The 12867-nt window shown below is 37.7% G+C and overlaps 1 protein-coding gene across 6 annotated transcripts in view; it reads left to right on the top strand.

Moving 5' to 3' along the window:
* Nucleotides 1–12867, top strand: part of SH3YL1 (SH3 and SYLF domain containing 1) — a 48858-nt gene that overhangs the window by 4213 nt on the left and 31778 nt on the right. For 3 of the 6 annotated variants that reach the window (XM_053937271.1, XM_053937268.1, XM_053937269.1), the window contains exons 2-4: nucleotides 9542–9652; nucleotides 10687–10800; nucleotides 11290–11354. In XM_053937271.1, coding sequence (XP_053793246.1) covers nucleotides 9542–9652; nucleotides 10687–10800; nucleotides 11290–11354 — 290 coding nt within the window. Of the gene's footprint in view, nucleotides 1–4989; nucleotides 5074–8770; nucleotides 9023–9541; nucleotides 9653–10686; nucleotides 10801–11289; nucleotides 11355–12867 lie in introns of those variants that run through there. The other 3 variants (XM_053937267.1, XM_053937266.1, XM_053937270.1) reach the window with 2 other exon arrangements.

The following is a 12867-nucleotide window of genomic DNA, read 5'->3' as shown; positions in this document are numbered from 1 at the left end:
AAAGTCGTCAGCTAACATCTCAATTTGTATCTCTGTAAGCCTGAGTTTACAAAACACCTGTGCTTAGAGGACACCAGCCTCAAAACTTGACCATGAAGTTTACTTACTCCTTTAAAAAAGTCATAGCCAAAAGCCTTAAACCTATATTCAGTGTTTATCCTCAGCAAGCTTGCTGATGACATGAAGCTGAGCAGTGCCATTGATACAACAGAAGGATGGGATGCCATCGAGAGGGACCTCGACAAGCTGGAGAAGTGGTACCATGAGAACCTCATGAAGTTCAGCAAACCCCAAGTAAAAGGTGCTGCACCTGGGTCAAGGCAATCCCAGATACAGGTACAGACTGAGAGAGGAACTCACTGAGAGAAGCACTGCTGAAAAGGACTTGGAGGTTCTGGCAGACAAATGCTGGGCATGAGCTGGCAATATGGCAGCGTGCCCCTGCAGCCCAGAAATCCCAACTGCACCTTGGGCTGCATCCAGAGCAGCGTGGGCAGCAGGGCAAGGGATGGGATTCTGTCTCTCTACTCTGCTCTCATGAGAACCCACCCGGAGTGCTGCTTCCAGCTCTGGAGTTCTTAGCACTAGGCAAATATGGACCTGTTGGAGCAAATTCAGAGGAGGGCAACAGAGATGATGAAAGAGATAAAGCACCTCTCCTGTAGAGACAGGCTGAGAAAGCTGGGTTTGTTCAGCATGGAGAAGAGACAACTCCAGGGAGAGAGGTGATGCCTAAAAGATGACTTTTTACACACACAGACAGTGACAGAACAAGGGGTAGTAGCAATTTTAAACTAAAAGAGGGAAAATTTACATTAGATGTTAAGAATACATTCTTTACTGTGACGGGGGTGAGGCACTGGGAACAGGATGCCCAGAGGAGCTGTGGATGCCTCGTCTGTGGAAGTGTTCATGGCCACATTGGGTGGGACTTTGAGCAATCTGGTCTAGGAGAAGGTGTCCCTGCCCATTACAGAGGGCTGGAACTGGATGATCTTTCAGATCCCTTCCAACAGAAACCATTCAATGACTCTCTAATAAAGGCTGTGAAGAGTTACTCATCTTAGAGTACTAGCTAATGGTAGACATAGTGCACATGCAAGTTGGGGTGAGGCAGCTTGCCTCTCCAGGTTTAGAGTTACAACAGAAGTCTTTTAATTTCCATAACTCATAGTAATATATTTTAAAGACCTCTAAGAACACACACACACACAAAACCCCAAAAAACTCAAACCTACAGACTTCTAGAGATAAGGAAAAAGAAATCTGCTCATCTATCTCCATTACTTCATTTCTATCAATGAAAGGCCTTCTGTGCTTGAAATACTTCTTTTTCCAGTAAAGACTGGGGATTCTTTGTATTTTGGGTTAATTTCATATTGTGTATTTGCATGCCAAAGTCCAAACATAGATGTCTGTGTTACTACTCATTGTCTGACTTCTTAGCTGTCTTGCAGTAAACCATACAGATGTAATGCAAGTTTATGTAAAGGTTTTCGGAAGTATTAATGGCATTTGTTATTCCTCCCTCCCCACAAATTGCTGTGATTTAAATGTATGAATATATGTAATTGTGGAAATATAATCTTCACAAATTCTATTATAATTTCTTATTATAATGTTCTTCATTAAAAAGTTCTTCAAAATACTGTAAATATCTCAGCTTTCTATATTGATAGCAAGGTCTATGAGATTCTCCTCTTTGAAATATAGACTTGCTGGGCTGTTTTCCTTTTAGAGAAGGTGCTATCTTCTGTTATGTGTCATTTCTTTTGCATATTTGAATTCTTGAAGGCTGAATTTAGTCGTAACTTCAGTATGCTCATGAGGTTTTTCCTGGGCACAGGCTGTCGTCAGCAGCTAACTTTAGCAGTTTATTGCAGGTAAAACAAGGAAAAACATGGGTAAGAGTGGGTTTGGGTTCTTTTTTCATTTTCAGCTTTATTTTTAAGCACTTTTTTACTTCCTCTCACCAGAGTGTTTGGACAGAATATATTTCCATCTGTCTTAGGTAAACCTTAAAATACTTCCAACTCCTTGATTTCTGTATGTGTCAGCTGTAGGTTCTGCAGACCTTTCTGGTCTGTTCTGCTTCTCTCACCACTACCAGCGCCAGTTTAATGCAATGCTATCCAGCAAACAACTTGTAATCCAGGGTGGGGAAGGAGGAAAGTGTAGTTACATTAATTCACAGTATAAAAACCATTAGGGTTGTGAAAGCACACATTAGAGTCTTCCAGTGCAGCTCAGCTGACACTCTGCAAGGCCATGTAGTACTTGAACCCTGCTGTAGTACTTGTACCCTGTAATTACTCATACTGTCACTGACACATCACTGATTTCTCACAACAGTGTTGTTGACAAGCAGTGAAGTATGGAAGCTGGTAAAACTTCAGGAATCCAAGTGATAAAGATCATGGTAGAAATACATGAGCATAGTGCAGAACTTCACTGTAGAGAGACCCTGTTTTCCTACTTTTCAGCTCTGCTTCCATTGCCTTACACTGATGGATTATCTGTTGTCTCCTGTCCCCCTAGCTGTTCTCAAGGTGTGTATGTCAGAATTGTACAGCCTTGCCCATTGGCTAACCAGTGTGTCAGTAATGCTTTCCCATTCCCTGCCACTGCTTTCATAGACTCCTTGCCTATACCATAAGCAGGATGTTCAAAGTGTACATTCTGAGCCTTTCCTTGTTCATGGTCCTTGGAATCTAGAAGAAACAGTATCTGCTTGTTGGTTCCAAATCAGGAGTAAGGAGCTCAGGCTCTGACAATTGTAGTCTGCTGGATTTCAACTAAAGAGGGTCGTTACTGCCTTTATTTTTTAACATCATTTTCCTGTAGGTTCCTTTTCAGCTTATTCTGCTATTTCCTTGAACTTCACAGATCTTTTCTTGACATTTCATTAGCCTGGATTCTTTGCTTTCAATCACTGACTTCAAGTGTTGGAAGTCGTAAATGGAGAGAGACTCACAGAGACATGTTTAGCATAGGCTCTTGCTTGTCATCCACATCTCTGTATTGCATCACATTTTCTTGGGTTGGGCAAAATGCTTATGATGCACATCTGGCATGCTTTTTGAGGAATTCCAAGTACCAGATGAATCCCAAGGCTGAAGCTGGCTACCACAGTATCATGTTGTTACACATTTGTGAAGCCAAAATTGCATTAACCTCTTTAATTGTAGTGCCAAATTGAAATGTCTTGTTTAGGCCCTTTTCCAGTGCTGCACAGTCTTGTTTTTCGGGTTTCTCCTTCCCATTAAAATGTTATTCTTTAATGTTTCTTGACTATGCGAATTTTCATGTTCATGAATGTACATAATTTTGAATGTTCTATGTTCATATAAGCCTTTTAGCACTGATGTTCCTGATGTAACCATGGGTATTTGCAAATCAGCTATGCCTTAATATATCCTTGTGCTGTTTCTGTACTTTTTAGTGAAGTGAAAGCAAAGACGGTATGGGGCTCACAGAGGTATTTGTCATTGTTTTTCTTCTTTTTGTAGCCAAAAAAACCCACAAAACCACTTTTCACCAAATACTTCAAAGCTCAAACATACATGGGCAACATATGTGTGAAATCTGCATGCAAGTCTTTGTCTCCCCTTTGTCATCTGCTCTTTGAAAATGTACTTTTGATGTTTGGGTTCTCGTAATGCCACTAGGCTTTATTTCATCTGTTCATATTCAGCATAATTTTGATTGTATCAGAATTAGTTATAGCTTTTAAGTAAAAAGGCTTTATTTATTCTTTAATGCACCTTGCTCAGATAATTTCACCAAATGTTCAGCCAGCAAATTATTACTGTTAGTCAGAATGTAAATTAGAGGCTGACGCACTTGCCTCATCAGCTTACAAATTAAGCAGTTAATCAATTTTGGTGTGATATTCCCCCACAGGGTTTGTGTTGCTGACTCACATATGCTCAATATCTTCCCCTTTCAACAACAAGCAGGAGTGCAAATGAAGCTTGCTCCCAGCTGAGCATTCGCTGGTCATGGCATTCCAAATCCATCAGTCAGTGTATCCTCCTGATAGATATTATTGTCTTATTGCTCCTGGTTGCCTCTTTCCTGAGCAGTGCTTGAATACAAAACAGACAATTAGATATGCATACTTAAAAGCTAATAGTGAAGACAGTGCTACAGGGTTATTACGTATGTTATTGATGGGGTAAATGGAACACGGAAATTCTGCTTATGTCAAAATATTTCATACAGTATTTTTATTAAAAAGCAGATGTGTCTATATGATTTTTTCAATAGACTTGCAATATTAAATTAATTTCTAAGGAACTAATTTTACAAACAAAATCCTAAGGCAAGCTTGAGGGAGAAGAGAATAATTTGATAGATGAACAAAAGCTGAAATAATTTTTGAGGTCACAGACCTCCCACTTACAATTCGGTCTGTTTACAGAGTGATTAAAATAAATAGAAGCAAGAATTTCCTCCTCTGCCTTCACTCTAATATTTTATTTCTATTGTATTTTGGGACAGATGCCACCATTGCATCACACTGCAAATCTCTGTGTCCTTTTTTTTTTAAGGTGAATAGTTTTGAATTATCTGACATATTTGTGCTATTTTTGATTTACTATTTTTTTTTTTTTTACTAAAAAACCAATAATTTTCTTTGCCTTTGGACAAAGTTTTATGAAATTGATTGATCTAAAATTAAATGTAAGAGTCAGGCCTCGGCCATACGATATATGCACTATATGTCAAACCATTAAACTTTGCCTTTTTCGTGTTGATTGTTGACTCTGTCCTTATATAATCCTGAACTCTATCAACAAAATCCTTAGTGTGGCATAGGCCAAGAGGGAGAGCCAAGCTTCCCCCTTTCCTCAGTGATAAAAATACTGTATTTCTGCTGTGGTTCTAGCATTCACCAAAATGGGAGTCCAGCGAGACCTTATCAGGCATCATATTATACATAATTGAGGTCAGGGTGGGGATTTGTTTGGGGTTTTTTTTTGTTTTTTTTTAAACAGGTCATCAGTTCCTCAAGGCTCCTGTCCTGTAGGCATCCTGCCAGTTCCTTAGTATCTACACAATGTTATGGAAGTAAGTAAAGGAACTCAAAGTGTGCCACTGGGGAAAGAATCATGTGGTTACCACTTTGAGTAACTGTGTTGGTTTGCAGTGTGAAAGTGTTTAATCAGTGTCCTATTCATCTTGCCTGTTGTTAAAACCTCTCTCTGCCATTTTTGCTTGCCAATTAATGTCACTTTAATTTTCATACTTGCTACTGTCTAAATTAAAATCTTACTTGCAGCCCTTCTCTACAAGGTGTAGCTTTGAGCTCTTCAGTTCATAGCATGTTCAACCTCTTTCTTTTTTTCTTTCCTGTTTTCCCCTCTCTGTACTTCTTTTGTGCTTTAGAGATATCACCCATTTCTCAGCTTCTGAAAGGGCACAAGTCTAGCTACATACAAAGTAACTGGCAGAATGCTGTTGTCATATCCACCTGCTGTGTCTTAGTCCAGAAAAATAATCCTGCATTACTTTAGTCTGTGACAGGAAGGGAAAAAGCAAAGGATAATGGAGGAGTGAATTCCTGTAACTACCTAAAGAATGCAGAAGAAACAGCTACCCAAGGAAAGCAGAAGAAATAATGATGCAGGGAACAAGCAATGCAGGGAGAAAGTGAAGTTTCTGATGTTGGTTTGAGGATGAGAAATTAAGCTTTCCTGTGCTTGCTGTTGTAGAGTACAGCTAGATGAATGTCTCTCCAGTTTCTCCATTCCCTGGTGATAAAGGTACCCCACACTATGTGGCACAAAAAAAAAAAAAAACACCCAAAAAAACAGACAAAACCAAACAAAACAAAAAACCAAAAAGGACAACAGAAACCCGAAACAAAACAAAAACACAAAAAAAGGGAAAAAACCAAAAAAAAACCTTTTAAGGCTGGAGTGGAAATACCTAATTTTTAATTTGCTTAACTAACGCTATTTTTCTGTGCAAAATTTGTATTTTAAAATACAGTTTTTGGAATCATAGTGCAGAAAAGTCATAGAATGGTTTGGGCTGAAAGGAAAAAGGACATCTAATCCAACTCCTCCTGCAATAGGCAGGAACACCTTTGACTAGAGCAGGTTGCTCTGAGCAACCAGTTATGTATTGAGAGGGGAAGGAACAGTGAGGTAGTAACAGTATTATTTTTGCTGACTCCTGAAGTTCAGCTTTGAAGTGTCTTCAATTAAATAGTAGCTCCTGTGTGCACAGTGGCATGCGCGCAGTGTTTGCTTGCAACTATCAAATCTTTCTGAAGCAATTCTGAATCTGAAATCTGAAAATGCTTACAAAAACTGTATTGTGATTTTATTTTTTTTCCCCACTCTGTTATTCCTGTTTGCAGACTTCAGGTCTGAAAACACCTCATCTTTTCAATGGATTTAGCTAAGGGATTTCTCTTCTAATCTGTATGAAATATGAACTTTTTTTTTTTTTTTTTTTTTTTTTTACTTTCTAGTAGTAGGAAGAATAATTGGAGATGTTTTTTCCAAATTCTGAGATTAGCCAAAGAGAAGCAAAGGGGAGGAAGGAATGCATGGGTAAACAAAGAAGAAGAGTTTGAGAAGAGCACAGAAGTTTATTTTATGTCTCTAATCTAGAAGCTGGATAATGCTTGCTTTTGATTAGTAATGTTTTTTAACTCCCCGATGTTTTCATCTCCCCAGTGTTTTTTATCTCCAGTGTACAGGTCTTATTTTCATTGTCTTGATCACTTTGCTAGAACTCCTGCATGGTCAGGCAATAACTGTCCATTTTACCAGTCTAATCTTACTGAACCATGTGAAAAATTAAGTTCCATGAAATGTGTGTTTCGGGTAGACTGGGTAGGTGACCCTTCCCAAACTTGAGACATCTACACTTGCAAAGTATCTTAAGTGAAAACCTACATATAGAAGTGTTCACCTGGTTTTGCAAATGGACATGCACTGTGTATTACAATGTTAATTATTAGTTACAAATTATATATATAATATATATAATATATATATAATATGCTATTATATTTTTTATTCTTTGTGCCTTCTTGAGCAGAATGGTGTTGCAATATGCTTTTTGGGACTGCCTCAATTTATCTCCATACAAAAACATAAATCTTATTTTTCTCTTACAACATGCTGGTCATGTTTGCCCTCTGACCTTGAAAATGCAGTGTGAAGTACAAACAACAGAAGTAATGGAGACATTTGCTCCATCCCACTTTGTTAATCTAGCAAAAGCAATTGTGAGTTCATGTTTTATTTGAGCTACACTGGCCTCTCCTCTTTCCATGTGGCCAGGTTCCAGCTTGGGGAAGCCTTCCAACCACAGAAGAAATGGATGTTCAAAACTCCTGCAAGCAGTTTGACAATTTTAGTACTGTAACAGTCAGAGAAAGTTCACATGCCAGGAACTTTTCAGAATATCCTGAGCTCTTAGAGCTTCACCTTCTCCTGTCCTTTCACACTCAGGGTCTTGACTATCATCTTAATTTTCTGAAAAGAGAAGGGATTATTAGGAGATAGAATTAATATTTCTACTCTGATAACTGCAGTGTGGTTTAGAGTCTGTTGTGTTCTATATATTTCCTTTTGTTCCCAGAGAGGCTGATGTTTCTGCACAGCCTTCTGATGGCTGATGTCACTTCAAACTCTCCAACCGCCGCATCTTCACCAAAGCAAAATGTTGCTGCAAGCTGCCTCACGGGACACTAATCCAGACATTCAGCATTCAGAATCTCTCTTGTTCTTGGAATCTTCCTTCTTGCCTGGAGAACATACCAGAGGAATATTCTTCTCTTTGAAAAATGGAGGTGTATCGTATTCTAGCCAAGGGAGCCTGGACAGAAACCTGGCTGACTTGCTGCCAGGCACTTCACTTGGTCTGAGCTGAATTGCTCTCTAAGCTTCATTGATGTAACCTCAAAAAGTATTTAGTCCTCACCTTCTTGGTTTTGGGTGGGAATGTTGCCCAGAGTGAAGAGGTGAATGAATGTTCAGGGAATGCCAATTTAAAAAATAGTCCACTTTTGACTGAATGTTGTTTTGACTGAATGTTGTTTCTCAATGCACTTTTTTATACATTTGTATATAAAAAAGTCTTTTTTATACATTTGTGAATTTAGGAACAATAGAATTTTATGGAAATGCTGTCACTAATATTTGCAGAGATGTGATGTGAGACTAGATGCATCTTTGGTCTAGAAATATATTTATGTGTTAGCTGGATGGTTTGGTTCTGATAAACTTGGAAATAGTGAGTGTTGTTATGTCCAAATAGGAAATCAAGAATAACTTAGGTAACTCTGAGAGATTTTAGTAGATGTAACAATCAAGACTAACTCCTATCTCTTTAACTGCACTAAGGCTTCATTTTGCAAATCTACAGGTGAAACATTACTATTCATACATAAAATGGTATTTATTATGTTGCAGAATACTAATAATTTATAATACTTGATTCTGTCTAGTCGTTGACTAGTGACAACAGATCTGGTGGATCAAAATGGAATAAACACACTTCTGTGGACTTTATGATCTTGTCAGTTTGGAGGGTAGATGTCAAGATTTTGTGTGTTTGCTACTGTACTCTGCAGCTTTATAAAGTAAACATAACTTATCACTAATCTGTGCTTTTTCCTCGGTTGAAATACATGAGGGGCTTATGTTAGATCACATTGGAAAGAAAATACTGGTAAGACCTTCAATAGGAAGTAGATCTCTAAAGAAAATTTCTTGGTCTGAAACTGAATTTTGTTCACTTTCAGAACATGCCACATGTTTAGCTTTGTAAGAGAAGCATCCTGAAGAGGTGTGAAACTTTTAGGGTTCATGAGTCAGCAGTTGCCTGTTGTTCCGCTGTTTGAAGGACAGCAGAGTTGCTGGTGGTATAGAGAACAGCAGTTGGAGTGGTCAGGGATGGAGCAACTACCCTGAGGAGAGACTAAGAAGGCTGAGACTCCTGAAAGAGTGGAGAAGGCTGGGGCCTTTGACTATATGTAAAAGCATGAAGGTGGTAGGTAAGTTGAATGCATTAGGTATCCACTAGAACTTGTAATACTTGAGCTAGCAGGCATTCACTGTAGCTAGTAGATTAATTTAAAATAGAGCACCTATTTCTTTAAGTAGGAGGTAAACTGCTGCTGCAGGAATTCCAATGGCAGAGTATCAGCAGTTTTGAAAAGGCATTAGACAAATTTTTGTGCAATAAACCTATAAATAAATAGTGACAGAAACAACTAAGGATGTGTCTCAAACACCCTTGCTGTTACCAGTGTGGATTCTGAACACGTGCAAAAGAAAGAAATTGCATAAAAGAATCAGGCTTGTGTGTTTTATTAAGTGGTGTCTTCAGTTAAAACTGTCAGAAACAAAATGTGGATCTGATGCAGAAGATGACTTCTTATATTTGCTTGTTCTGTGTTTGTTTGATTTACTCTCTATTTGTAAAGAACCACTTTTCCCATACAAATAATACTGTTTTTTTTCATATGAGATATCCTAAACTGACTATAATTTATTTCTTTCATGTTTTACAGTGAACAACCCTATACCTTCCAACCTGAAGTCAGAAGCTAAAAAGGCTGCTAAAATACTGCGAGAATTTACAGAAATAACTTCCAGAAATGGACCAGATAAAATCATACCACGTGAGTAAAGAAAATGCTTTGATTCAGCTAAAACCTTCAGCACTCCCTGTGTTGCAGTCAGGTTGTCTTTACCAATTCCCTCTGTTTCCACTGACCACAACTTAGAGATGAATGAAAATTTCGGGCGCCATAACTTCTTTGAAAATATTTTGGAAGTAAAGAGTTTCAGTTTGCTGTATTCTTGGCAGCTGCTACTTACTGGGAGAGATCTTTTGAATGTTTACTGCTACAAGATACCTGCACTGGAAGGCTTCCCCCAGGATGGACAGACTGTCCCATGCTAAACCCTGTAAATGTATTTTCTTAAGAGAGAACCTGGACTAGTAGCTCTAGCTCTTGAATATCTGTGTTGATTAAAATTAGCTAGATGAAAATAAGTTGAAGCAAAGAAATCAGGGTGATTTTCCTTTTGATACTGGTTCAGCACTCTTATATGCTGCTGTCCTCTTTATTTTTGCAGTTGTTACTCTGTGTTTCTCCTAGTATCTTCCTTCACCTCTTTCTGCTAGTTGTGATTTTGAATCCTTAACTGTTATATTCTAGAAGGTCTGCAACAAGATTTGCAGGATGCTGACACATCAGTATTTGCCACTAACACTGTCTAATGATGCAAGCTTGTTAGGCTGCTCTGTGTTGCTGCAATTTAAATTTGGACTCCTCCAAAAATTTGTGGAGACATGGTTGTCAGCTATTCACTGCCTGTTTTCTGTTTATCTTGTCAAGGATACTCACACACAAAGTGGGTGGCACTAAACAAACTAATTCTATACAAGCTAATCAGGACAGGTGGAGCAGGTGTGGCAGTGTATAGATTGTCACAGTGTATAGATAGGCTAATGTGACCTGCAGCTGGGTTTACAGTTCTCTGTGGTGGAGGTGTCATTATTAGTTCAGCTTTTTTTTTAAGTTTTCTTTAAGCTTTTGCTTCGATTATTTGTCTCTTGTGTTCCTTTTTTTTAAGTATTGAGTTTTGTTTTCCCCTTCTCTTAGAACTTCTCTTACAAGGTCTTGAATAAATGATTTTGCTGTTGCAGCTCACGTAATAGCTAAAGCCAAAGGCCTTGCAGTCTTGTCTGTTATCAAAGCTGGATTTTTGGTGACTGCTCGAGGTGGAAGTGGAATTGTATTAGCTCGTCTTCCTAATGGAAGTAAGTGGATATTCTCCTTTTGTACTTCACTAAGTTCATTAAAAGAGATAAAAATACTTTTTTCTTGATTCTTTTCACAGCATAAAACAGGAGATTTGTGATGAGTCAGTCAAGTAGGTGACAGGTGACAGTGTTTGGTGTGAAAGCTGTTTTCAAATCTTTGTACCTTTGTTTGACCAAATTTAAATCTTTCAGTATCTATGTGGAAAATAATAAAATATAAAATTCATTAGAAAAATTTATTATATCTGATTATGAAGAAGTATATGATAAATATTTTTTAACAAGGAATTGTTTAGATTGTGAGGGATTGTATTTCTTAAATTCTTTCTTGTAGGATAAAGCATTATAGTTATGATTCTATTGTAGTGGTTTTGAACATAGTTTTAAATAGAGAATTTGTTAGCATTTTTAACTATTAAAATGAAGTAAGTATTTCTTGTAATATATGATTAAAATTTTGTAAATTTATCTTGTTTTACACAACAGCCTGGTCTGCTCCCTCTGCAATAGGAATTGCTGGTCTTGGTGGTGGATTTGAAATTGGAATTGAGGTATGGTTTTGCATTTGCAATACTTGTTGGTAACTTTTTTTGCAAGAAATTAAAATACATTCACAAGGATCTAAATGTTAGTGAGGTAGTAGAATCTACTTTTATGTACAAAAATATTATTATGAAATCCATTTATTCAAGACAAACAAAAGAGGGGTTTTGATCCCATCAGTCAAATTGTTAGAAGACATTTAGATGAAAAAAAGTGACATGACACTAGTTTCCTTGATTTCTCGCTTCTATCAGACTGAATTTTTCACTTATGGAGAGCTTCCTGTCAGTGTTTCCATATAAGGCAATTGAAGTTAATTGAAAAAGCATCCTATACTTAATAGTGTGTCAAATGCTTTGCTAAAGGGCACAGGGACTCCATCTGGCAAGAAACAGTGTAAAGAACTGGAGTAAAATGGACTGCACTTAGTGTATTTCACACATTTCCCACTCACACGTGTGGTTACTGACATGACCCTTCAGTTTGAAAGCACCAAAACTGGCAATGCCTCTCCTGAAGGAATACTACAGAAAAAGAGCCAGTTCAAACCAGTAGAAATGCTTAAGTAAAGAACTCCCAACACATTCAGAGAAACCCTGGTGAGCTGAACCCTAATAATGCTCTGCCTCTGCTTCCCATTTCTTCTTCCTCACAGCTCCTTCACACTTGTATGTTTTCATCCTTTCTCTGCTTCCCCACACTAGCCTCAAGACTCATCCTTCTCTTTGTTTAGCTTCTGTTCTGCTGATTCCCAAAGAAAATCAGAGTAACAATACGCTGCCAACAAGATCTCTTGCAACGGGCATTCTGCTCATCAGGAGAATCCATGTATAGATGATCTGGGTGATCCATGCCAGCCAGTACATCTATGGCTATCCCTGTCCTGGCAGCCAGTCAGCTAGCACTCACATACTGAGCAATAGATCAATATTTTATTCGCTTCTCAGTGTTTACTGTGTGATCTCAGGCATTATTGCATGCACTTTTTAAAGGATGATGTGAATACGAAATCATTAATTTTATAAGAGATTTTAATTGGCTTTCATGAATACAGAATCTGAATGTATTATAAAGTGTACAGTTTGAGCCCCAGAGTTTGTTTTGTTGTAGGGTTCGTTTATTTTTTTCTTTCCTTTTAAGCCTCTTCATGTGTTTTGATTAATCTATGAAAATTTTCTTTTAATTATCCCCACCTGATATTTTAGATCATGTAGACATTTCCTATTGATACTGAATTAAATAATTTCAGTACAGACGCTATTTGATAGAGGGGTTTTTCTCTGAGCAATACTGTGCCCTTCATTTGAAATTTGAGTCAGCTTACAAAATGCTCTTTCCTTACTGCTGTTATTATAACACAATCTTTTTTATTTCTTCTAGAAAATATATGTTACTCAGAAGTACCTGAGTCACTTAGGAGCCTACAGTCCCATTTCAGCATTCTTCTAGTCCTATATAAACTTAGATGTTTTAGAAACTAGGTGAAATTTATTCCTGTAGGAAAGATTATAGTTGACATAG

The sequence above is a fragment of the Vidua chalybeata genome, chromosome 3 (genome assembly GCF_026979565.1).
Source record: "Vidua chalybeata isolate OUT-0048 chromosome 3, bVidCha1 merged haplotype, whole genome shotgun sequence".
Taxonomy (NCBI): domain Eukaryota; kingdom Metazoa; phylum Chordata; class Aves; order Passeriformes; family Viduidae; genus Vidua; species Vidua chalybeata.
This window is presented reverse-complemented; position numbering and strand designations above follow the sequence as displayed.